The sequence below is a fragment of the Arvicanthis niloticus genome, chromosome 5, assembly GCF_011762505.2.
Source record: "Arvicanthis niloticus isolate mArvNil1 chromosome 5, mArvNil1.pat.X, whole genome shotgun sequence".
NCBI classification, from domain to species: Eukaryota; Metazoa; Chordata; class Mammalia; order Rodentia; family Muridae; genus Arvicanthis; species Arvicanthis niloticus.
This window is the reverse complement of record NC_047662.1, coordinates 17,322,566-17,344,795: the sequence shown is the minus strand read 5'-3', so window position 1 is coordinate 17,344,795 and position 22,230 is coordinate 17,322,566. Positions and strand designations below refer to the sequence as shown.

Sequence of the window (22,230 nt, the reverse complement as noted above, 5' to 3'; positions counted from 1 at the left end):
AGCTCTAGCAATGATGTTTGACTGTGACTTTCCCGCCAGCTCCGGGTAGCACACCATCCATTCGCATTGAATCTTCTTCCTCACACGTGGCTGAGGGGCAGACCCTGGATCTGAACTGCGTGGTGCAAGGACAGGCCCATGCCCAGGTCACATGGCACAAACGAGGAGGCAGCCTGCCTGCCCGGCATCAGGTAGAGGATAAGGAGGATGCCAAGGAGTCTGGATGGGAGTGGTAGCATGGACCCCATCACTCAGTTGTGATGGCTAGACCCAAAGCCAGTGCTGGGCCAGCCTAGGTATAAATCGTAATCTGCTGCCCTGACCTTAGGCCAGTGGCTCAGCCTCTCTCTGCTGTAGGTTCAGGGTCTACAAGGAGATAGTGGTCCGTGTGCTCTCAAGACCACGTTCAGTTGTGTTTCCACTCAGTTTGTGCATAGTGCATAGCTACTGTTGCAGCTTATCAGCTCGTGAGCTGGGGTTTACAGCCTTTGAGCCCACTGACTGCAGCACACCTCTGTGGGAGAGGGGGTGTTTACAATTGTCAGAGCAGCACTGCAGAGGGTCTTGACTGGGATGGACAGTGTGTTCTTAGCATTTCGGGGAAAATGTGTATCAGTTCTCCCAGGGCTTCTCCCAGCAGCCCCCCAACTCCTAGGACAAGACCCAGCCGACCCAGAGCTGATGGCCAAGCCAGGGGGCTAAAGAGCAGTTTGCAGATTATGGGTGCTATGTTGGGGTCCTGGGAGGAATCCCCCTGATGTCATCCTCTCCTGCCCAGACCCATGGCTCCCTGCTGCGGCTGCACCAGGTGTCTCCTGTTGACTCAGGAGAATACGTGTGCCGAGTGGAGGGAGGGCCCGTGCCTCTGGAGAGCTCTGTCCTGGTCACCATTGAGCCTGCAGGCTCTGGTAAGTAGCCATGCTGGGAAGCGGATAGAGCTGGATAACACACACACACACACACACAAACACACACAGAGGCTCCTCACTGTGGCCATAGCAGGACCTGGAGGTGACACAGCCTACTGTAACTCCATAAGTCCAGGGGTCCCTGCCCCCCAACACACACCCATTTCTCAGCTGCTGGAGACCAACACTCCGCCCTCTGTTGCTAGCATTTGGAGTCACCCCTCCAGTCCGAATCGAGTCATCTTCCTCCCAAGTGTCAGAAGGGCAGAGCCTGGATCTGAACTGCCTTGTTGCTGGGCAGACTCACCCCCAGATCTCCTGGCACAAGCGTGGGGGCAACCTCCCTGCCCGGCATCAGGTAGGAGATGGGAAGCAAAGGACGAGCCCAGAGATCCCTCGTAGCCGGGAATAAAATAAAAGGCACAGGCTGTGAGTGGCCTTGGGCCAGGTCCTTCACTTCTCTGATCTTTAAGGTCATCTGTCCTGTTGAGGGGACATCCCTGTCATGAGTGTTGGCCCTGTTTGCATCAGGTGGCAGGCCCAAGGGTACTTAATGGGTCCTAAGCTGTGCCATCACTAATCCCAACTGGGCTGGGAGGGAGCCAGACAAGATAACCAGAGTCTGGTGGGTGACTGCCATGCTGGTCTCTGAGCCTGACGCCTCTATCCCCCTCCTCCCAGGTACATGGCTCAAGGCTGAGACTGCTCCAACTGACCCCAGCTGACTCTGGGGAGTATGTGTGCCGAGTCGTCAGCGGCTCAGGCACCCATGAAGCTTCTGTCCTTGTCACTATCCAGCAGCACCTCAGCCCCTCCCACTGTGAGTGTCTCAGGGATGGCAGTGAATAGCAGGGGCAGGGAGGGGCCCAGCTGCACCCATAGCCTGCATTCTGTCTCATCGCAGCCCAGAGTGTGGTGCACCCCGTGCGCATTGAATCCTCATCCCCTTCGCTGGCCAATGGGCATACTCTGGACCTGAACTGCCTGGTTGCCAGCCTCACCCCCCACACTATCACCTGGTATAAGCGTGGAGGCAGCTTACCCAGCCGGCATCAGGTACAGAGCCAGTAGATAGGGGAGCAAGCAGGTAGGAGTGGATTCTAGCCCCTGGCCCTGCGCTCATTCAGTCACTCAACAAACCCCGAGCATCTCCGTTGGGTAGGCTTGGATTGGCACTAGGGTATAGACCCATCCTGCTGGTCCTGGTTCCAGCTCCTCTGAAGAGGTTGCTGAAGCCACAGCTTGTGCCTGGTGCTTTTGAGCCCAGTAAAGACAGACGTCAGCCCTCATATGGCTGGTGGTCTGAAGGGAATCTGACATTCTAAATGACAGAAGGATAGGACAAGTGAGACCCACTGTGGGCGCTCAGTAGGCCTTTGGAGGGGTGAGCTATAGGAACAGCACAAACACTAGAGGCTCCTTCCACAGGACCCAGAGGGTATCTGTCACACTAGGAGCCTCGAGAAGGCACTGAGGCTGCTGCTAGGTACCCAAGCCGGGTCGGGAAGGGGGACTTCTGGAGTCTGGTGTTCACAGCGCCTAGCGATGGCTCCCTGGTGCAGCGGATGGAAGCAGTGATGGTGCTGCTTCCATCCGCTGTCCTCTGCCCCCCAGATTGTGGGCTCCCGCCTCCGGATTCCTCAAGTGACCCCTGCAGATTCCGGAGAGTACGTGTGTCACGTCAGTAACGGCGCTGGCTCCCAGGAGACTTCTCTCATTGTTACCATTGAGAGCAGAGGGCCTTCCCATGGTGAGAATGTGGTGGACAGGGACTGGGCAAGTGAGCGCTGGGGAGCCAGAGGTCCCCAGTGCCGTCAATGTTGCCTGTCTACATTCTCTCCCCTCCCCTGCCCTGCCCCCAGTGCCCAGTGTCTCCCCACCAATGAGGATTGAGACCTCATCTTCCACAGTGACAGAAGGACAGACCCTGGATCTGAACTGTGTGGTGGTCGGGCGGCCCCAGGCCACCATCACATGGTACAAGCGTGGAGGCAGCCTGCCGTTCAGACACCAGGTACCAAGAGGAATTGTGGCGTGGGGTGGCCCTTGGATCTCTCAGGGTGGCGGGGGCTCCGTCTCATGCCCGGTGTACTCCAGCCATCTGGACTTTGGGGAGACAAAAGGAAGCCAGCAGGCTAGGAAGACAGCTCAAACAGTAGAGTGCTGCCTTGCATGGGGATTTCCCCTCAAGCCTAACAATAAGCCAGGAGTTCTGCTGTGTTCCCGCACTTGGGCAGAAGGAAGAAGGATTGGAAGTTCAAAGTGTACACTTTTGATGGTGCACGCCTTTTTGGTGGCACATGCTTTTAATCCCAGCACTTGTGAGGCAGAGGCAGGTGGATCTCTGTGAATTTGAGGCCATCCTGGTCTACAGAGTGAGTTCCAGGACAGCCAAGGCTACATAATGAAACCCTGTCTGGGAGAGGGGGTATTTCAAAGCTATCCTCCGCTGTATAGTAAAAAAAAAAAATCCAGGCCATTCCAGTCTGTGTGGGGTAGGGAACCTGAGTTCAGATCCCAGAACTCATGTGTAGGTAATGGCCAGGTATTGTTCTACACCTACCTGTAATCCCAACATTGAGGTGGGCAGAGACAGGATGCTTCTGGACCTTGCTAGCTGCCAGTCTGAACCGCCAAAACTCAGCCTCAAAGCCACAAAGCTAAGGATAGTGGAGAACACCGGGCGCCCTCCCCTGGCCTCTACGCACATTACAGGCACATGTACCAGCACATGCACGTTTACAGACACCACGCTCATACCCATACATACACACTCACAAAACCACATACACACAGAAATAAAAGAAGATATAGCCTCAGCAGGCTTGGCAAGGGAAGCTGGAGTCCATGGGGGTCCTGTGGCTGCTGACCCCAGCTCTGTCCCTGCCCTATCTCCACCTGTCCCAGGCCCACGGCTCTCGTCTACGGCTACACCAGATGTCAGTGGCTGATTCCGGCGAGTATGTGTGCCGAGCCAACAACAACATTGACGCCCAGGAGACCTCCATTATGGTCTCGGTCTCCCCCAGCGCCAACAGCCCCTCTGGTGAGTCTGACTTCTGATCCAGGAAAGGGACAGGAAGACACAGTTCTCTACGAAGAGGACTCTTGAGTTGAGGCCCACGGACCTGGTCCGTGTAGGTGTGGGTAAGAGCAAGGGTTTACAGAGTATCTGTGTTCAAATCCTGCTATGGGACTCCGGACTTCGTAAGTTACAAGCTTCCTTGACAGGGAAACAGGGAAACAGATTCACTCTGGGCCTCCCTCTAAAGCCTCACATCTAAATGGCTCACACCAACCTTGTGTGGCAATTATAGTAAACAAGCCAGGCCTGGTGGTGAAGGCCTATAATCTCAGCCAATTGGGAAGCTGAGACACAGGAGAATCAAAAGTTCAAGGTCAGACTATGCAACTTAGTGAGACCCTATCTCAAAACCAGAATGAGAAGAAAGTTAGAGATATAGCTTGGTGCTGGAGCGCATGCCCAGCATGCCAAAGACCCTAGGATCAACCCGAGTACTGCAGAAGAAAAAATAGAAAGAAATTTGATTTGTAAGCTGGGGAGCTAGTTCTGTCGATAAAGTGCTTGCCATATTACCGTGGGGACCTGAGTTAGAGCCCACATAAAAATGTTGGGTATGATGCCACATGCTTGTTACCCTGGTGTGGGGGAGACAGACAGGAGGATTCAATTGTTAGCCATTGCAGCTTGCCTGTTGAGCATTCCAGGCCAGTAAGAGACCCTGTCTCAAAAGGGCAAGATTTAGCCAGCCTGGCTACCGAGTGAATTCCTTTTTCCAAAATAAATAAATACATAAATAAATACAACAAATAAATCAGGATGGGTGGCTCTGATAAATAGCACCTAAAATTGGCCTCTGGCTGATACACATGCCTTTGTGCATGTGTATACACACACACACACACACACACACACACACACACACGAGCACACAGTTACATTTTATGCCAAACATGACAGCTCGGACCTGTAAATAAAAAAATAAATTCCAGGGGGCCAGAGAGGTGGCTCAGTGGTTAAGAGCACTGACTGCTCTTCAAGAGGTCCTGAGTTCAATTCCCAGCAACCATGTGGTGGCTCACAACCATCTGTAATGGGATCAGATTCCCTCTTCTGATGTGTTTAATGACAGCGACAGTATACTCATAAATAAAATAAATAAATCTTTTTTATTATTTATTTATTTATTTTATGTATATGAGTACACCATTGCTCTCTCCAAACACACCAGGGAATTGAAGTCAGGACCTCTGCAAGAGCAGTCAGTGCTCTTAACCACTGAGCCATTTCTCCAGCCCATAAATAAATCTTTAAAAAAAAAAATAAAAAAGCCAGGCAGTGGTGGCACACACCTTTAATCCCAGCACTTGGGAGGCAGAGGCAGGCAGATTTCTGAGTTCCAGGCCAGCCTGGTCTACAGAGTGAGTTCCAGGACAGCCAGGGCTATAAAGAGAAACCCTGTCTCGAAAAACCAAAAATAAATAAAATAGATAGATAGATAGATAGATAGATAGATAGATAGATAGAGTCCATATAAAAGGACATTTTCATCATAACAGAATATGGAATTGGGAGGGTTAAATGAGTTGGTCAAGGATCTAGGCCCTTTAGCTCAGAGCCTAGCATGCTGTTAGGTACTTGCCAAAACTGGTTTTGGGCTACAGTTTTTGTGCGTTGTGGATCCTAAACCCCACTTGAGAATCTAACTCAGTCTAACCTGTTCTCCTCTGTCCTTAGCCCCCGCCAGCCCTGCACCCATCAGAATCGAGTCCTCCTCCTCACATGTGGCCGAAGGACAGACCCTGGATCTGAACTGTGTGGTCCCCGGGCAGGCCCATGCCCAAGTCACATGGCACAAGCGAGGGGGTAGCCTGCCCACTCATCATCAGGTATGAAATGGAAATGAGATATGTTGTCTGGGAGCCCTGGTCTCCTGAGAGCCGTGCTGGGATACCTGGCACACCAGGATGGGAGGCTGGACCCTGACTCCCAACCTTCTAAGGCTCTCACTTGACATCTTACTCCTGCTCCTCTGACTCTGCCCCATCCCTGGCCAGGCCCATGGTTCAAGGCTGCGACTGTACCAGGTGTCCCCGGCTGACTCGGGCGAATATGTGTGCAGCGTTCTGAGCAGCTCCGGGCCTCTGGAGGCTTCCGTCCTGGTCTCGATTACAGCGGCCTCTAATGTCCACATCCCTGGTGAGGGTCCCTGTATGGGTCTGGCAAAAGAGACAAGGGAGAAAGAACAGCAGCTGAGTTGGGCAAAAGAAAGGCTCTCTGAGACCTGGAGACAGCAGGCATCTAATCGCAGACTTCTGCCTCCTGTCTCTTGCCCCCCCTTGATGTTACATAACAGACAGCCACGCTGTGTGGTGTGGGCTCCGACTCTCTCAGGGACTTAAGAATACAAGCTTGCAAGTGTGCCATCAGTGGGCTCGGGTCCCAGCGTCCCCACCTGGGGATGTCACACAAAGAATTTTGCCTTTCCACATTGCTGTCCTCAATGGAAAAAGATAGGGGGTTCCTTCCCTCTGCTGTCTCACTGTATGGGCAATTCAGTGAGTTCCCTAAGACCTGGGCTTGTCCTGCAGGGTGTTAGCAGTCACCTGAGGTGTGTCTCCAAGAGTATGTACTAGCTGTGGTATAGTAACAACTGTGGCACCTCAGATCTGTTGTGGTTCATGGTAGTTATTACTAGGGTGGGCCTAAGGACTTCAAGGTTTCAAAGTGATGCAATTAAAGGAAAACAGAATTAAAGGAAGTGAGCGCGTGGGGAGTTGGGACCAAGCCATGATGGAAACATCAGATGCATGAAAAGTACATTTCATCCTGTTAGCCCTGAGGCAGAACGATCATTCTGCATTTTACAACAGAGGAAATGGAGGCACAGAGGTAGCTTTCCAAAGGTCACACATTAAATGACCATGCTGGGAGTTGACCTCGTGTGGTCTGGCCCCAAGGTCTGAGTTCTTAACGATTCTGAGTGTCAGCGACTCTGTAGAGGGGCCTGGCACAGTGACTCTGAGAGTTCAAGGTTGCCAAGGGTGGACCAAGAGAAAGAGAGCCCCCCTCCCCCATCCTCAGAGAGCTCTACCCTCCAGATCTGAAAGGCCTGGAAAGAGAAAGAAGCCCTCGAATCTAGTCTACACAGTAGGCTAAGAGGCCTTAATCACTGACCCCCTAGGTGGAGTCCCACCCATCCGCATCGAGACCTCCTCCTCCAGAGTGGCTGAGGGTCAGACCCTGGATCTAAGCTGTGTGGTTCCTGGGCAGGCCCATGCCCAGGTCACATGGCACAAACGTGGAGGCAGCCTGCCGGCCGGGCACCAGGTACAGAGCCTGGGAAGTGAAGCATATACGGTCTCTTCCCCATTTCCTGAGCCCATCCTTAAAGGGAGCTTGGCCCCAGCAGTCAGTGATAGTTTGGGGGAACTTTGTACAGCCACTAGGGACAAGTGGTTGCAAACAGACTGGATGCGACAAAGCCACCACCAGTCCCCAGCACCTTGCTATAAAAGAAGACACTACTTCTCAAAGACCCTGCATCCTGAACTGTCTATTGCATAAGGCAGAGTTTTGAGTAGCCCAGGGTTGGGCATCTGAAGGTTTCCCAGCCCTTCCCCAGTCTCTCCCCTCTGTGTAGGTCCATGGCCACATACTGAGGCTGAACCGTGTGTCCCCAGCGGACTCTGGCGAGTACTCATGCCAAGTGACTGGCAGCTCAGGTACCTTGGAGGCTTCTGTCCTGGTCACCATCGAGGCCTCTGAACCCAGCCCTATCCCTGGTGAGTGACAAGCGACTGTGGATGAGGTATTCCTCTCTGCCTTAAATTCTGAGATTATGGACAATTGTCAGCGCACCTGGCTAGGCTGGGCATTGGCTTTGCTGTGGCTGATGATCAAGGCCACCTAGGTCAAAGCTCCCATGATCTGTGTCGCTAGTCCTTTAGTCACCCTAAATCAATGGAAACCCAGTCCTGTGTCTCAAGAAGACACTGCAGACCCAGGGAAGGGAGACTTCCTTGGTTGATGTGGCTCAGCCATGTCACCTCTAAGAGAAGCACCACAGTTAGTTCCTTGTCCTCATACCAGGAGCCTTAACTGTTTCCCATCCCTGTGCCAACAGCCCCGGGACTGGCTCAGCCTGTCTACATAGAGTCCTCCTCCTCCCATTTGGCTGAAGGGCAGACTGTGGATCTGAAATGTGTGGTACCAGGGCAGGCCCATGCCCAGGTCACATGGCACAAACGAGGGAGCAGCCTGCCTGCCCGACACCAGGTAACTAGGTCAGGATGGGGAGAAACCCAGGGTAGGCATGGTCTCTTGTAGTCTCCTCTGCACCTGAACCTCAGGCAGACTTCAGCATTCGTGGGATCTTGGAAACCAGATATCCGTCAAGGAATTGTTCCCCGGACTAAGAGACCAGTGGCTGAGACCTGGGCTTTTCACCCCAGCACTGTTCGGCAGCTAGCATCTGAACACATTTCCTCCTCAGTAAAGAGAGTGGGTTGATTTCAGAGATTCCTGGAAGCGCAGGAAGTTCCTTTAGTCCCACAGCTGGTGGCCTAACCCCCAAGTCTCCTGGAGAAACAGCCTTGCTTGGAAACTTGCCTCATTCTCCAGAACCCTCATTCTCCAGAACCTTCTCTTTCTTTCTGGCAGATTCATGGCTCCCTGCTGAGGCTCTATCATATCTCCCCTGCTGACTCCGGCGAGTATGTGTGTCAAGTGGCTGGCAGCTCCCACCCTGAGCATGAGGCTTCCTTCAAGATCACAGTACCCCCCAGTGAAGGGTCTTCCTACCGTGAGTGTGGGGAATGTCAGGAGTGGGGAAGGGAGCCTGGAGCCCAGGCAGGGCCTACCTGGGTAGAGCCAGTCTACCCTACTGATTCTAGTATCTGACCATGCAGGCCTCAGAAGCCCTGTCATCTCCATTGAACCACCCAGCAGCACGGTACACCAGGGTCAAGATGCCAGTTTCAAGTGCCTTATCCATGAGGGAGCAACGCCCATCAACCTTGAGTGGAAGATTCGGAACCAAGAGCTGGAGGGTGAGTGACTGACTGCCTGGGCTGAAGGCAAGAGGAAGGGCCATCTGGTGTGGCAGTCAGGGTCCATACCATATTCTGAGTAAGGCTGGAACCCACCCATGTAGTGATGGAGCAGGACCGGGGAGTCCCCAAGGACTCCCACTTTCTGCCATCTTTGACTTCAAGTCCCTTGCCCAGGCACAAAGGATCAACAGTGGGCTATCCAACCCTAGCCTTCCTTTTAGTGTTGATGTGATAAAATACCCAGATGAAAGCAACTGTGGCCTTTGGGGGTGGACTTAGTTCAGGTCCCAGCTTGGGGGTTATAGTCCATCAAAGCAGGGAAGTCAAGGTGGCCAGAGCTTGAAGCACCTGCACATTGGCATCCACAATCAGAAAGCAGGGAGAGATGAATGAATAAATGAATGAATACCCCTGTTCAGCTCATGCATCCATCTCTGTTCATAAAGTCCAGAATTCCCTGCTGGGGGAATAGCTTTCTTCACAGTTAACATGGGTCTTCCCATGCTAATTAACCTATTCCAGATAATCCCTCACAGGCCCTGTCTCCTAGATGATTCTAGGTCCTGTCAAGAGACAGGTAACACTAACATCGCACTTTCCCAATGCCACCCTACAGACAACGTTCACATCAGCCCCAACGGCTCCATTATTACCATTGTGGGTACCCGGCCCAGCAACCATGGAGCCTATCGCTGCGTGGCTTCCAATGCCTACGGTGTGGCCCAGAGTGTCGTCAATCTCAGCGTGCATGGTAAGAGACACCAGCCTATGGCCCTGCCCCTCTTGCCAGCCCAGCTTCTCCAGGTTTAAAGCCTGCCCCACCATTGCCCTCCCTGTGAGTTAATTTTCACATCTGTGGTATTCAGCTGTGGACTCGGATGTAACCCAAAGCTCTGCGTGTCATTTTTTTCTCTCAGGGCCCCCTACGGTGTCTGTGCTCCCTGAGGGCCCCGTGCATGTGAAGATGGGGAAGGACATCACCCTGGAGTGCATCAGTTCTGGGGAACCCCGCTCTTCCCCGCGTTGGACCCGACTCGGCATCCCTGTCAAGCTGGAGCCACGGATGTTTGGGCTCACGAATGGCCACGCGATGCTGAAGGTGAGCTTGTTTTGTTCCGTGTGTGCATATGAGGTCCTTTCTAAGACCTGACAGCTGAGGCAGGTGCCTAGGACAGAGGAGAGGAGGAAGGTAGAAGATGGGAAGGAAGATGGAACGGCACAGAAGCCCGGGGGGGGGGGGGGGACAGGTGGTTGAGTGATAGGTAGGTTGGTACCTAAGCAGATGGATGGACTCCATGGGAAGTTGGGAGGATGAACCATCTAGAAACACACAGAGGCGCTAGAAAGGAAGGCATCGGGGAAATGTAACTCAGCTGGGAAAGGGCTTACCTACTGCGAGCCAAACCCTGCTCTCAATTCCTAGCAGTGCATAAATAAATCATGGTGGCATATGCCTGTACTTGAAGCATTCAGGGTGTGGAGGCAGGAGGCTCAGGAGATCAAGATCATCAAGGGTAGAGTTTGAGGCCAGCCTGGGCTACATGAGACCACTGCTCAGAAAACAAGCAATAATCACAATTCAAAGGAAGGGGACCCGTGTCCAAGTTTTCTGCTGTGCACCCCCGAACCTAACTTTTTTTTCTTTTAGATTGCATCAGTGAAACCATCAGATGCAGGCACCTATGTGTGCCAAGCCCAGAATGCTCTAGGCACGGCACAAAAGCAGGTGGAGCTGATCGTTGACACTGGCACCGTGGCCCCCGGATCTCCCCAGGTCCAAGTTGAAGAAGCTGAACTGACCTTGGAGGCTGGACACACGGCCACCCTACACTGCTCAGCCACAGGTATGGTGTGGTGGGGACCCGCAGAAAGGCAGACCAGTGCTGCGCCGGGACTTGACTGCACCAGAAGATTCTCACATCCCAGAAATATCCACTTAGCCAGTCCCTGGAGGGAACCTTTGTCTATCACCCCCACACTTGATTGGTCCCTGGAACAACCTAGCGACCAGTCCCATCTTCAACCCCCTAGGCAACCCCCCGCCCACCATCCACTGGTCCAAGCTGCGTGCCCCACTGCCCTGGCAGCACCGGATAGAAGGCAACACACTGGTCATTCCCCGGGTGGCCCAGCAGGATTCAGGACAGTACATCTGTAACGCTACCAACTCTGCTGGGCACGCTGAAGCCACCGTCGTCCTGCACGTGGAGAGTAAGTGTTCCATACCCTCTCCTTGGACTTTGGTCAGTGTTTTGTGGAGGCCTATGCTCTCCTGCCAACCTCCTCCTTGGGCAGAATCCCAGGATCCCCATCCATCTAGAGGACTCCAGAGCCTTCCCTGGCTGCCACTCATGTCTCTCCTTGAACCCTGTGTGCTTGTTCGTGCTACTCGGATCCAGCTTCCTACGGTGACTTCTGCTCTTTCCCACCTGATCTGTTTGTGTGTACTTTAGGTCCTCCATATGCCACCATAATTCCAGAACATACCTCAGTGCAGCCCGGGAAACTGGTTCAGTTGCAGTGCCTGGCTCACGGCACACCCCCACTCTCCTATCAGTGGAGCCGTATGGGTGGCGTTCTCCCTGAGAAGGCTGTTGCCAGGAACCAGCTGCTGCATCTGGAGCCCACAGGCCCTGCAGACTCTGGCCGCTACCGCTGCCAGGTCTCCAACAAGGTGGGCTCCGCGGAAGCCTTTGCCCAAGTGCTGGTCGAAGGTAAGCAACCGGAGTCTCAGAGGGAAGCCAAGAGTCAGCGTCCTCACAGGCCTTTACTTGATCACATGTACACTCGGGGATAGAAAGGCCTCCGCCTGTTTACCCATCTTCAGTGAGAGTCCTTCTCTAAGGCCTGAGGCAGCTTCCATATCCAGGAAACCCCTCCCTCCGTTCCTGTTCTTGGTTCCCTAGCTTTCCATCTGTTCTCTACCTTCTCTGTACTTAGCATCTGCCAGACAGGAAGGACACTCAATTTAGGGCCTGGACCACACTGTCCCAGAAACCCCTAGCTTGTCCTCCACAGGCCCAGAGAGAGTGAACACGTAACTGAAACAGAGCAAGTGACAGGACCATCTGTTACAAGCCCAGGATCCCAGTGTATCTATGACAACTTAAACATCCTGTGGCCTCCTACAGAGCCACACAAGCCTTAGGACATGAAATTCTAGGAGGAACAGAGCACCTAGCTCAGTGGTCAGGAGCCTGGACTGTGGCCTCAGAGATAACTTTAGCTAGGTTGTCCCACCTTGAATCTCAGTGGTGTCCCCTACCCAATCCGTCCTGTCTTAAGCCACCTTCCCTGCCCAAGGATCCAGACTCTGAGAGACAGAACCCAGCCCCACAATGGCCCTTACATGCGTCAAATTCATGACTGTGTGAGCAAACAGGCCAGGCGAGTGGTTCTGTATTGCAAGGACTTTGTTGGAGAGGCTGCCAGGAGAATGTCCCTTGAATTATTGAGATGAGGGTGTCCTGGTACCTGGGCAAGTCAGAGATATGCTATATTCATGTGTACAAAAGAACCATCCATGTCAGATGTAACGGTGTATATCTTTGTCCAAGCTCATCAAGATACTGGTTGAGAGCACTTGAACCTAGGAATTCAGTACCAGTCTGGACAACAGATGAGAGTCCTCATCTCAAAATCCTATCATAAAACCTTGCATGATTAAGCTGGGTTGTTAACATGCAAGTTCGATCCCCAGTACCACATTGACTAGATGTGGGGAAACCAGCCTGTAATCCCAGCACTCAGGCAGGGAAATCAAAAGTTCAAAGTTCAAGGTCATCCTTAGCTACATAGTGAGTCTGAAGATAGCCTGTGCTACATGAGACCCTGTCTCAATAGATCTGAATCTCAAATGTCTCTGCAGGCTCCTCGGGCAATCTCCCTGACACTTCTATCCCAGTAGGATCCACACCCACTGTGCAAGTCACTCCTCAGGTAGAGACCAGGAACGTAGGGGCCAGCGTTGAGTTCCACTGTGCTGTGCCCAATGAGCGTGGCACTCATCTTCGTTGGCTCAAGGAGGGCGGTCAGCTGCCTCCTGGACACAGTGTACAAGATGGAGTCCTCAGGTGAGTCCGGTGTGGGGCAAGGACTGGTCTCAGCCCCACCCCCCAGCCCATCCCTTGCAGCCTAAGGCTCAGTGAGACTGAGTCACTTTACATGCCTATGGGGCCCACCACAGAGCAATGTCCTTGAGTGAGCTGCTGGTCCTCTCTGGGCCTTAGTTTTCACAGCTGTAGGTTATGACATTGAAGTGCTGTGGTCTCCAAAACACTTAATGCTTTCTTTGCGCCCGGAAGGCCATCTGCTAACAGTGGCCAGTGTTCCTTCGCTTCTGGTTTGGCTTGCTTTTTGGTATTAGATTTCTGAGACCAGGTCTCACTCTGTAACTCAGGCTGGCTTGAAACTCACGATGTAGATCAGATTGGCCTCTTAACTAGCGGTGATCCTCCTGCCTCAGCCTCTCAAGTACTGGGATTACAGATGTGAGCCACTGTGTCCATCTCTGCATTCCTACTATTATTCAAGGCGAGCAAACGGCTCTGGGGTCTGAGATCTGCAGCTCTGTCCCTGTGAGACCTTGAGCCTGTGTGACGGTGAGCCTTAGAGCAGACAATCTGTCTGAGATGGGCGTGGTAGCCGGACCTCGTGGCACAGGCCTGTAATAGAGAGGCTGAAGTAATCGCGTCCTGAGTTCAAGGCTACAGAGTGAGTTAAGGCCAGCCTGAACAACATAATTGAAAGCATGTTTCAAAATAAATAGTGAAGATGGAAAGGAAAAGTAGTTCAGTGGTAAAGCACTGTCCTGCCAAGGTGAGGACTAAAGTTCAATTGAAATTACACAGATAGATGATAGACAGATAGGCAAGTAGACAGACAGACAGACAGACAGTCAGACAGACAGACAGTCAGACAGACAGACAGATAGACAGACAGACAGGCAGGCAGGCAGGCAGGCAGGCAGGCAGGCAGGCAGACAGGCAGGCAGGTGCAGTGCATCATTCTGCTCACCAGCATCCTGGTCTCTGATGCTGGCCCTGGAGCTGGTTTATCTCATGTTTGTGTGTGCATGTCTGCATGTGTGTCTGTATGTGTGCATGTGTATAAGCATGTATTTGTGTGTAGATCAGAGGACAATTTGCAGGAGTCAGTTCTCTTCCACCATGTAGAACCCAGGGATTAAACTCAGGTCACCTGACTGAAGGATGAGCGCCTTTATCCACTGAGCCATATCTCATCAGCCCCACGTTCTGTTTTAACTCACAGCAGCAAAACTGTTGGCTTTACCTCTGACAGTACTCTTCTTTCTTCTCAGAATCCAGAACTTAGACCAGAGCTGCCAAGGGACATATGTTTGTCAGGCCCATGGGCCTTGGGGACAAGCCCAGGCCACTGCCCAGCTAATTGTTCAAGGTAGGAGGTGGCTTCAGGCCTCTACAAAGAGCAGGGCCAGAGATGAGAAAGGAAAGGGCGATGCAGGGGGCTGCCCCTGCTCCTCAGGAAGCCCCGTAAATGTGCACGATTACTTCCTTGCTTGCACCTTGCATGGAATAATGGCCGTAACCAGTATTGCAAGGAAGGGAAGGGAGATGGGTGCATGAGGGGTGCTCAGCAGAGCAGTAAAGGTTGAATTAGCAGCTACTTGGGTGCATGAATAAACAGGCTTGACGAGGGATGCGTGAGTTACCAGGTGAAAAGCAAGCCAGGAGATGTCTCGCATGGTAGTGCTCCAACCCATCTCTCTCCCAAACTTGACCTCATGCTGGACCAGCTCACCACTCCCACCCTCCCCCAGCCTGGCTCACCACCCCGCCCCTCCACACAACCTGGCTCACCACACCACCCTTCCCCACCACCCTGCCCCTACCCACTACCCCGCACCTCCCCTAGCCTGGCTCACCACTCTGCCCCTCCTCCAGCCTTGCCCTCGGTGCTTATCAACGTCCGCACCTCAGTGCACTCTGTGGTTGTCGGCCACTCTGTGGAGTTTGAGTGCTTGGCCCTGGGTGACCCTAAGCCTCAGGTGACATGGAGCAAAGTCGGAGGGCGCCTGCGGTCTGGCATCGTGCAAAGCGGAAGCGTCATCAGGATTGCCCACGTGGAGCTGGCTGATGCCGGACAGTACCGTTGTGCAGCTACCAACGCCGCTGGCACCACCCAGTCCCATGTGCTGCTGCTGGTACAAGGTAGAGACGTCGAGGGACTATGGAAGGGACCTGGGAGGGACAGGACCCTGAATGCTGTGTCACCCCAGTGCTTTCCTGGGGATCTTCTAGCGTCCGTTTTTTAAGGGATGGCTTTCCCAGCAAATGAAGGGGTGTGAGTGTTTGCCGAGCAGGCTGCATGCCAAGGGCTATCAAGAAGAAAAAGTAGGCCTGGCGTGGCGGTGCACGCCTCTCAACCCAGCACTCTGGGGAGGCAGAGGCTGGCGGATCCCTGGGCTCACTGACCCCAGAGGCAGAGGCAGGCCACTCTTTGTGAATTTGAGGCCAGCCTGGTCTACATATCATGTTCTAGAGATGCATAGTGAGATCCTGTCTTCAAAAATAAAAGTGAAAATAAAAAAAGAAGAGCAATGGGAGGAAGGAGAGCGGGGGGTGGGGGGTGGGGGGGAGTAGCCCTTACTCAGATGAGGAGACCCATACCCTAGTCTGGTGGTCGACTTTACAGAAACAGACCATGCGAAACCGAGAGTGGCGATGCACACACTCCAGCACTCAGGAGACTGAGGAAGAAAGATCCTGGGTTTGAGGCCAGCCTAGGCTACATAATAAGACACCATCTCAAAATAAATCGATCAACATACACCTATACACCTAAAATCCAGCACCTCCAAGGTGAAGGCAAGAGGATTCATAAGTTTAAGGCCACCCTGTGCTACCACAGAGTGGGGAGAGACCTAGCTTTTTTAAAAGCGGGAGTGGAGACAGCATAAAAACACTTGCTGCCAAGCTCCAGGACCCACATGGTGGAAGGAGAGAACTGACTGCTGGAAGTTGCCCTCTGACCCCCACACACATCCCACGGCATGTGGACACACACACACATGAACAGACAAATGAATGTAACTTTAAATAAATAAATAAAAAGGCATCATGGGAAGGAAAAACACTCTAGGTACACAGTAGACACAAACCTGTTTTCTTTAAAGTCAATTCCTTCTACTCCAAACTTTGAGACTTGCTTCATCCTGCTCAGTTATACTGCCCTAGTGCCCCCTTCTGAGGTTGTACCGACGTCTGCTCAGGTGCGAAGTGACATCCGGTTTCCTGGGTCTGAACTGCAGCTATGGCTGGGCCGCTCCTCTGTCCAACCAGGAGTGAACAGTCACAACCCCCTCGTTCACACAGTGGGCACAGTGCCTCTCTCCCAGAGTCAAATGAAGACTAGAAAAACATAAGGTGCCCTGAAGTTGGTGAATGCCATCACGTGATGGTTCTGTCTGTCCCCTCAGCCTTGCCCCAGATCTCAACTCCCCCGGAGATCCGAGTGCCTGCTGGTTCTGCAGCTGTCTTCCCGTGCATGGCCTCAGGCTACCCAACTCCTGCCATCACCTGGAGTAAGGTAAATGCTGGGCAGGTGCCAGGCGACATTCCTCCAGGCCAGGATGAGCTCTGAGCCAGCTCAGTGCCACAGGACCTGGCCAAGAGTGAATGTCCAACTTGAAGACAGGCCTGGGGGAGAGGTAGTGGCTTGAGCCAAGGCCAGGCCTTCAGTGCCAATGTTTGTAGGTGGATGGTGACCTGCCACCCAACAGCCGCCTGGAGAACAATATGCTGATGCTGCCATCAGTTCGCCCTGAGGATGCTGGCACCTACGTGTGCACTGCCACCAATCGGCAGGGCAAGGTCAAAGCCTTTGCCTATCTGCAGGTGCCAGGTAAGAGGACTCCAGCCCTAATGGGCAGCACACGCCAACTCGCCCACGGGAGGTCTCTCTGACAGTCTTCTCTCTGCAGAGCGAGTGGTACCCTACTTCACCCAGACTCCCTACTCCTTCCTGCCACTTCCCACCATCAAAGATGCCTACAGGAAGTTTGAGATCAAGATCACCTTCCGGCCAGACTCTGCAGATGGTGCGTGGGAACCTCGTGGGTCTGGGAAGCTGGCCTGGGATCGAGTGGGGACCTGTCTCTGTCGCCACAGGATGAGCCCTGATAGAAGCTCCTGTCCTGTCCACAGCCCTCTCCTTGCTTTTCCATCCCTCCTTTGTGGCATTCTGGCCTTCACCTAGTCCTCCTGCATGGGTGCTTTGATGCCCAGCCCTCTTGGTCCATCTTCCTGTCCTGCTCCTACTCAAAGTCCTTTTTTATCTGATGGATCTCATTCATTCTCTCTCTCCCTCTCTCTTTCTCTCTCTCTCTCTCCCTCCCTCATCTTGCTGGTCTCTCACTTTTACTGTCCAGGTCTCCTTCTCTACTCAGGTGAGTTTCTGCCTTCCTCTCTTCCTTCAGGCACACCCCAAGGATGCCTGCCCCAAAGCCAGGTCCTATCTTGGAGCTTTTAGCTTGGCTCCTCTGCTCAGGTCACTGAGTCTCTGATTGGGAGGCCCCTGGCCACATGCCAGGGTGAGATATCAAAGAATAGAAAGGCTCAAGACAGTGGTCCTCAACCTGTGGTTCCCCCTCACAGTGGTCACCTAAGGCTATTTGCATAACACGGCGTTTACACTATGATTCACAGTAGCAGCAAAGCTTCAGTTATGACGTAGCAACGGGGTCACCACAACGTGAAACTGTGTTAAGGGGTCGCCGAATTAGAAAGGTTGAAGACTGGCTAAAGAGCTTAAGTGGGAGTGTGGCCACGGGGTGGGGGTGGGGGGGCTGGGAGAGGCTGCTCACACTGCTGTGACCTCCAGGGATGCTGCTGTACAACGGGCAGAAGCGGATTTCAGGGAGTCCCACCAACCTAGCCAACAGACAACCGGATTTCATCTCCTTTGGCCTCGTGGGCGGAAGGCCTGAGTTCCGGTGAGATCTCCTCCTCCCTGTCTTCAGGGAGAGATGGGCTGGGGGCTGGACACAGGGTTTCAGTTGGGCATCTCCTGCATTAGGCTGAGTTACACTATCATGATTCTAGAGGAGCTGCGGCCATCACTGTTAGTGACCACTTGGTCTGCTGGAGTAGGCGCCATATCCCAGGCAGGCAGGGGAGAGAGCCTCCAGAGATTTAGACTAGCACTCACTAATCCATCCATCTGTCCATTCATTAATTCATCTATCCATTTCTATCCTCCATTCTATTCTTCCATCCATCCACCCACCCACCCATCCATCCACCCACTTATCCATTCATCCATCCATCCACCTACCCATCCATTCATCCATCCACCCATCCATCCATCCACTCACCTTCCATTCATCCATCCACCCACCCATTCATTCATCCATCCACCTACCTACCCATCCATCCATTCATCCATCCACCCACCCACCCATCCATCCACCCACTTATCCATTCATCCATCCATCCACCTACCCATCCATTCATCCATCCACCCATCCATCCATCCACTCACCTTCCATTCATCCATCCACCCACCCATTCATTCATCCATCCACCTACCTACCCATCCATCCATTCATCCATCCACCCACCCATCCATTCATCCACCCACCCATCCATCCATCCATCCACCCACCCACCCATCCATTCATCCATCCACCCATCCATCCATCCATCCATCCATCCACCCACCCATCCATTCATCCATCCACCCACCCACCCACCCATCCATCCATTCACCCATCCACCCACCCATCCATTCATCCATCCACCCACCCACCCACCCATCCATCCATTCACCCATCCACCCACCCATCCATTCATCCATCCATCCATCCATCCACCTATCCATCTACCCATTCATCTACCTATCCATCCATTCATCCATCTAACTATCCACCCATTTACCCGTCCATCTACTCATCCACTGTCCATCCATCATCCATCAGTCTATCTCATTTATCCATCCACCCATGCATCTATCTTCATCCATTCATTCATATCACCTGTTCATCTACCCATTCATCCATTCACATAACCAGCAACTCATCCATCCACTCATCCATTTATTCATTCATCCTTCCACCAATCATTCACCCATCTAATAATTACTTGCTTGACTCTTGCCATGTGCCAGGCACTGGTCTGAATTGGTCTGAACAGGTATGGACAACAGGTCAGGTTGTGCCCTATGGGAGTATCCACTCTAACTGGGGAACCCAAACCATAACAAGGACAATCAAGGTCATCTCAGAGACAGTGAGGCCATGTGCTAGGCTTCAGGACCTCAGAGCAGAGAATTCTCCCAGCTCTAAGATGCTCCGAGGGAAAGCTGGTGAGGAGAAAAAAAAAACTTAAGAGGTTGGAATAGCCTGGGTTGGGTGATTGCGGGGGCAGGGACAAAGCAAGGACAGAAACAAGGAATGATGATATCCTTCCTCTGGGTCCTATTGCCCACCCTGGGCCTGTCTGGAGACATGCTTACAAACACTTTTTTGCCCCTTCCACGCCCCATGGAACAGATTTGATGCAGGCTCTGGCATGGCCACTATCCGGCACCCCACACCTCTGGCCCTAGGCCAGTTCCACACTGTGACCCTGCTACGAAGCCTCACTCATGGATCTCTGATTGTGGGCAATTTGGCCCCTGTCAACGGGACCTCCCAGGTGAGACCCAGCCTGGCCCCATTCCCAGCTCTCAGCCTATTCCTGCTTTAATAGCTGGACCTGACTTACCCACCTCCACAGGGCAAGTTCCAAGGCTTAGACCTGAATGAGGAGCTGTATCTGGGTGGCTATCCTGACTACAGTGCCATCCCCAAGGCTGGGCTGAGTAACGGCTTTGTAGGTAAGCCTTCCTCCTCCCTCCCCCAGGAGCTAAAGCGGGGGGCACTATAGATATGGATTGCTGCTGGTCAGCTTCCCATCCCCTCCAGATGCTCGTCCTGCCTCCCCCAACCCTGCCCCCCCCCACCCCCATGCTAGGCTGTGTACGTGAGCTGCGCATCCAAGGCGAGGAGATTGTCTTCCATGACGTCAACCTCACAACACATGGCATCTCCCACTGCCCTACTTGCCAGGACCGACCCTGCCAGGTGCCTCTTCCTATACTACTACTCCCTGGCTGCCCTGGCTTGCCCATCCAGGGATGGGGATGGAGAAGGCTGTGGTGTCCTTGGCTTGATGTCTGGGGCTGCTTTACAGAATGGGGGCCAGTGCCATGATTCCGAGAGCAGCAGTTACACGTGTGTCTGCCCTGCTGGCTTCACCGGCAGCCGCTGTGAGCATTCGCAAGCCCTGCATTGCCACCCAGGTGAGCACCCCATGCCAGTTCTTCATTCCTCCTCCAAGAGAACTTAAGACAAGTCCCATGATGGTGACTAACCTCTATGTGTAGTCCAGACACTGCCATCTGCCTCCATGACAGGAATCGGGCACCCATACCCTGTACTCTTTCCCCGGTACAGCATGTGTGTGTGTGTGTGTGTGTGTGTGTGTGTGTGTGTGTGTGTGTGTGTGTATGTGCCATTGAAGCCAGGGCCTTGCACATGTTAATTAAGTGCTCTGCCATTTAGCCACAGCCCTGACCCCACACCCACACCCACACCCACACCCACCCCAGTCTTATATTACAAGCTAGTCAAAATGGTGCACACCTATAATCCCAGGATTTGGGTGACTGAGACAGGATTACCATGAGTTTCAGGCAAGCCTGGGTTGCAAAGACTGTCTCAAAGAAACCATAAAGAGAGCTGGAGAACTCAGTTGGTAGAGTATTCACCTAATGTCTGCATTCCCAAGGCCTCGGCTCCCCTCCGCACCCCACCCCTAGCACCTTATAAACTAGGCATATTGGTGCATGTCTATAGTCCCAGCACTTGGAAATGAGGACAAGCAGGAGGGTCAGAAGTTCAAGGTCACCAAATAGTGAGTTTGAAGTCTGCCTGGATGATGTGAGACCTTCTTTCAAAAAGCAAACAAGGGCTGGGCCTGGTAGCTCATGCCTTTAATCCCAGCACCCCGAGACAAGAGGTAGGTGTGGCTCTCTGTGAGTTCAAGGCCAGCCTGGTCTACGAAGTTTATTCCAAGATAGCCAGGCTGTCACACAGAGAAACTCTTGTCTTGAAAAACAAAAAGGAAAAACAAACAAACAAACAAAAAAGCAAACGAAAAACCATACTGGATGGCATCGATTACTTGTAGTACCAGCACCCAGAAGGCTCGTGTACCAGTTCAAAACCAGACTGAGCCACTGCCTTCCACATTAACCAGCACCACAAAGCTAGACTGCCTGAAAGCAAACGCAAACACAAACACAGGTCTAGTCACACCTGCCACAGCTGTCCTAGGGGGTCCTCCCCTGGCAATATCCTTCTTCTGAGTAACACACATACACACACTTTGGACCTCAGCCCTGGGCAGTCCTCCCAGGCTGCCTTGGCCCTAAGAGCCAAGGTCCCCAGTGGGGCGAGAGGCAGAGTTTCGGCGTGAGAATCTCCTCTGTTGACTTATCCCTGCCTCTTCACTGTGCCTGCAGAGGCCTGTGGGCCCGACGCCACCTGTGTGAACCGGCCAGACGGTCGAGGCTATACCTGTCGCTGCCACCTGGGCCGCTCAGGGTTGAGGTGTGAAGCAGGTGAGTGTTCTCTGTGTTGGCTGGGAACATTGTACATGGCACACTGAAGCTAAAACAAGTCCTGCCAGAAATGAAGTCAATCTAGAGCAAGATGGTGTTAAAATCAGCTGGCTACCCTCCTCTAAGCCTGAGTCCCTTACCTGGGGTTCCCCAAGGGGACTTCTATCTTCCCAGGGATCCTCAACCTGATGGGCAGGGCTGGTCCTGAGACTCTGCTAGGGTAGGGGGGGGGAGTCTTAGGGGTCCTTCCCAGGACTCTGCTGTCCCCATGCCCCTAGCTAAGCTCTGTTTACTACAGGTGTAACGGTGACCACCCCATCGATGTCTGGTGCTGGCTCCTACCTGGCACTACCGGCTCTCACCAATACGCACCATGAGCTACGCCTGGATGTAGAGTTCAAGCCACTGGAACCCGATGGGATCTTACTGTTCAGTGGAGGCAAGAGCGGGCCTGTGGAAGACTTTGTGTCCCTAGCGATGGTTGGTGGCCACCTGGAGTTCCGCTATGAGTTAGGGTCAGGTAAGCAGTGGGTGCCATGTGTGACTGGGCCTCTGGTGTCATCCTTGGGTCACTATGTTGCCAGGAGGCAAGAGGAGGTAA

The 22,230-nt window shown here is 53.1% G+C and overlaps 1 protein-coding gene across 1 annotated transcript in view; it reads left to right on the top strand.

Annotated features, from left to right (window-relative positions):
• The window catches only part of LOC117708381 (basement membrane-specific heparan sulfate proteoglycan core protein), a 99,227-nt gene that overhangs the window by 71,796 nt on the left and 5,201 nt on the right, over positions 1 to 22,230 (top strand). The window contains exons 55-87 of the mRNA XM_034501976.2: positions 40 to 191; positions 779 to 908; positions 1,115 to 1,266; positions 1,590 to 1,728; positions 1,813 to 1,964; positions 2,523 to 2,658; positions 2,771 to 2,922; positions 3,816 to 3,954; positions 5,668 to 5,819; positions 5,988 to 6,129; positions 7,115 to 7,260; positions 7,574 to 7,715; positions 8,057 to 8,208; positions 8,593 to 8,734; positions 8,841 to 8,981; positions 9,601 to 9,735; positions 9,902 to 10,083; positions 10,633 to 10,828; positions 11,016 to 11,195; positions 11,438 to 11,698; positions 12,853 to 13,057; positions 14,305 to 14,402; positions 14,909 to 15,175; positions 16,444 to 16,553; positions 16,721 to 16,868; positions 16,948 to 17,064; positions 17,847 to 17,958; positions 19,516 to 19,660; positions 19,742 to 19,841; positions 19,979 to 20,088; positions 20,198 to 20,306; positions 21,531 to 21,629; positions 21,928 to 22,149. Coding sequence (XP_034357867.1) covers positions 40 to 191; positions 779 to 908; positions 1,115 to 1,266; positions 1,590 to 1,728; positions 1,813 to 1,964; positions 2,523 to 2,658; positions 2,771 to 2,922; positions 3,816 to 3,954; positions 5,668 to 5,819; positions 5,988 to 6,129; positions 7,115 to 7,260; positions 7,574 to 7,715; positions 8,057 to 8,208; positions 8,593 to 8,734; positions 8,841 to 8,981; positions 9,601 to 9,735; positions 9,902 to 10,083; positions 10,633 to 10,828; positions 11,016 to 11,195; positions 11,438 to 11,698; positions 12,853 to 13,057; positions 14,305 to 14,402; positions 14,909 to 15,175; positions 16,444 to 16,553; positions 16,721 to 16,868; positions 16,948 to 17,064; positions 17,847 to 17,958; positions 19,516 to 19,660; positions 19,742 to 19,841; positions 19,979 to 20,088; positions 20,198 to 20,306; positions 21,531 to 21,629; positions 21,928 to 22,149 — 4,965 coding nt within the window. The remainder of the gene's footprint in view (positions 1 to 39; positions 192 to 778; positions 909 to 1,114; positions 1,267 to 1,589; positions 1,729 to 1,812; positions 1,965 to 2,522; positions 2,659 to 2,770; positions 2,923 to 3,815; positions 3,955 to 5,667; positions 5,820 to 5,987; positions 6,130 to 7,114; positions 7,261 to 7,573; positions 7,716 to 8,056; positions 8,209 to 8,592; positions 8,735 to 8,840; positions 8,982 to 9,600; positions 9,736 to 9,901; positions 10,084 to 10,632; positions 10,829 to 11,015; positions 11,196 to 11,437; positions 11,699 to 12,852; positions 13,058 to 14,304; positions 14,403 to 14,908; positions 15,176 to 16,443; positions 16,554 to 16,720; positions 16,869 to 16,947; positions 17,065 to 17,846; positions 17,959 to 19,515; positions 19,661 to 19,741; positions 19,842 to 19,978; positions 20,089 to 20,197; positions 20,307 to 21,530; positions 21,630 to 21,927; positions 22,150 to 22,230) is intronic.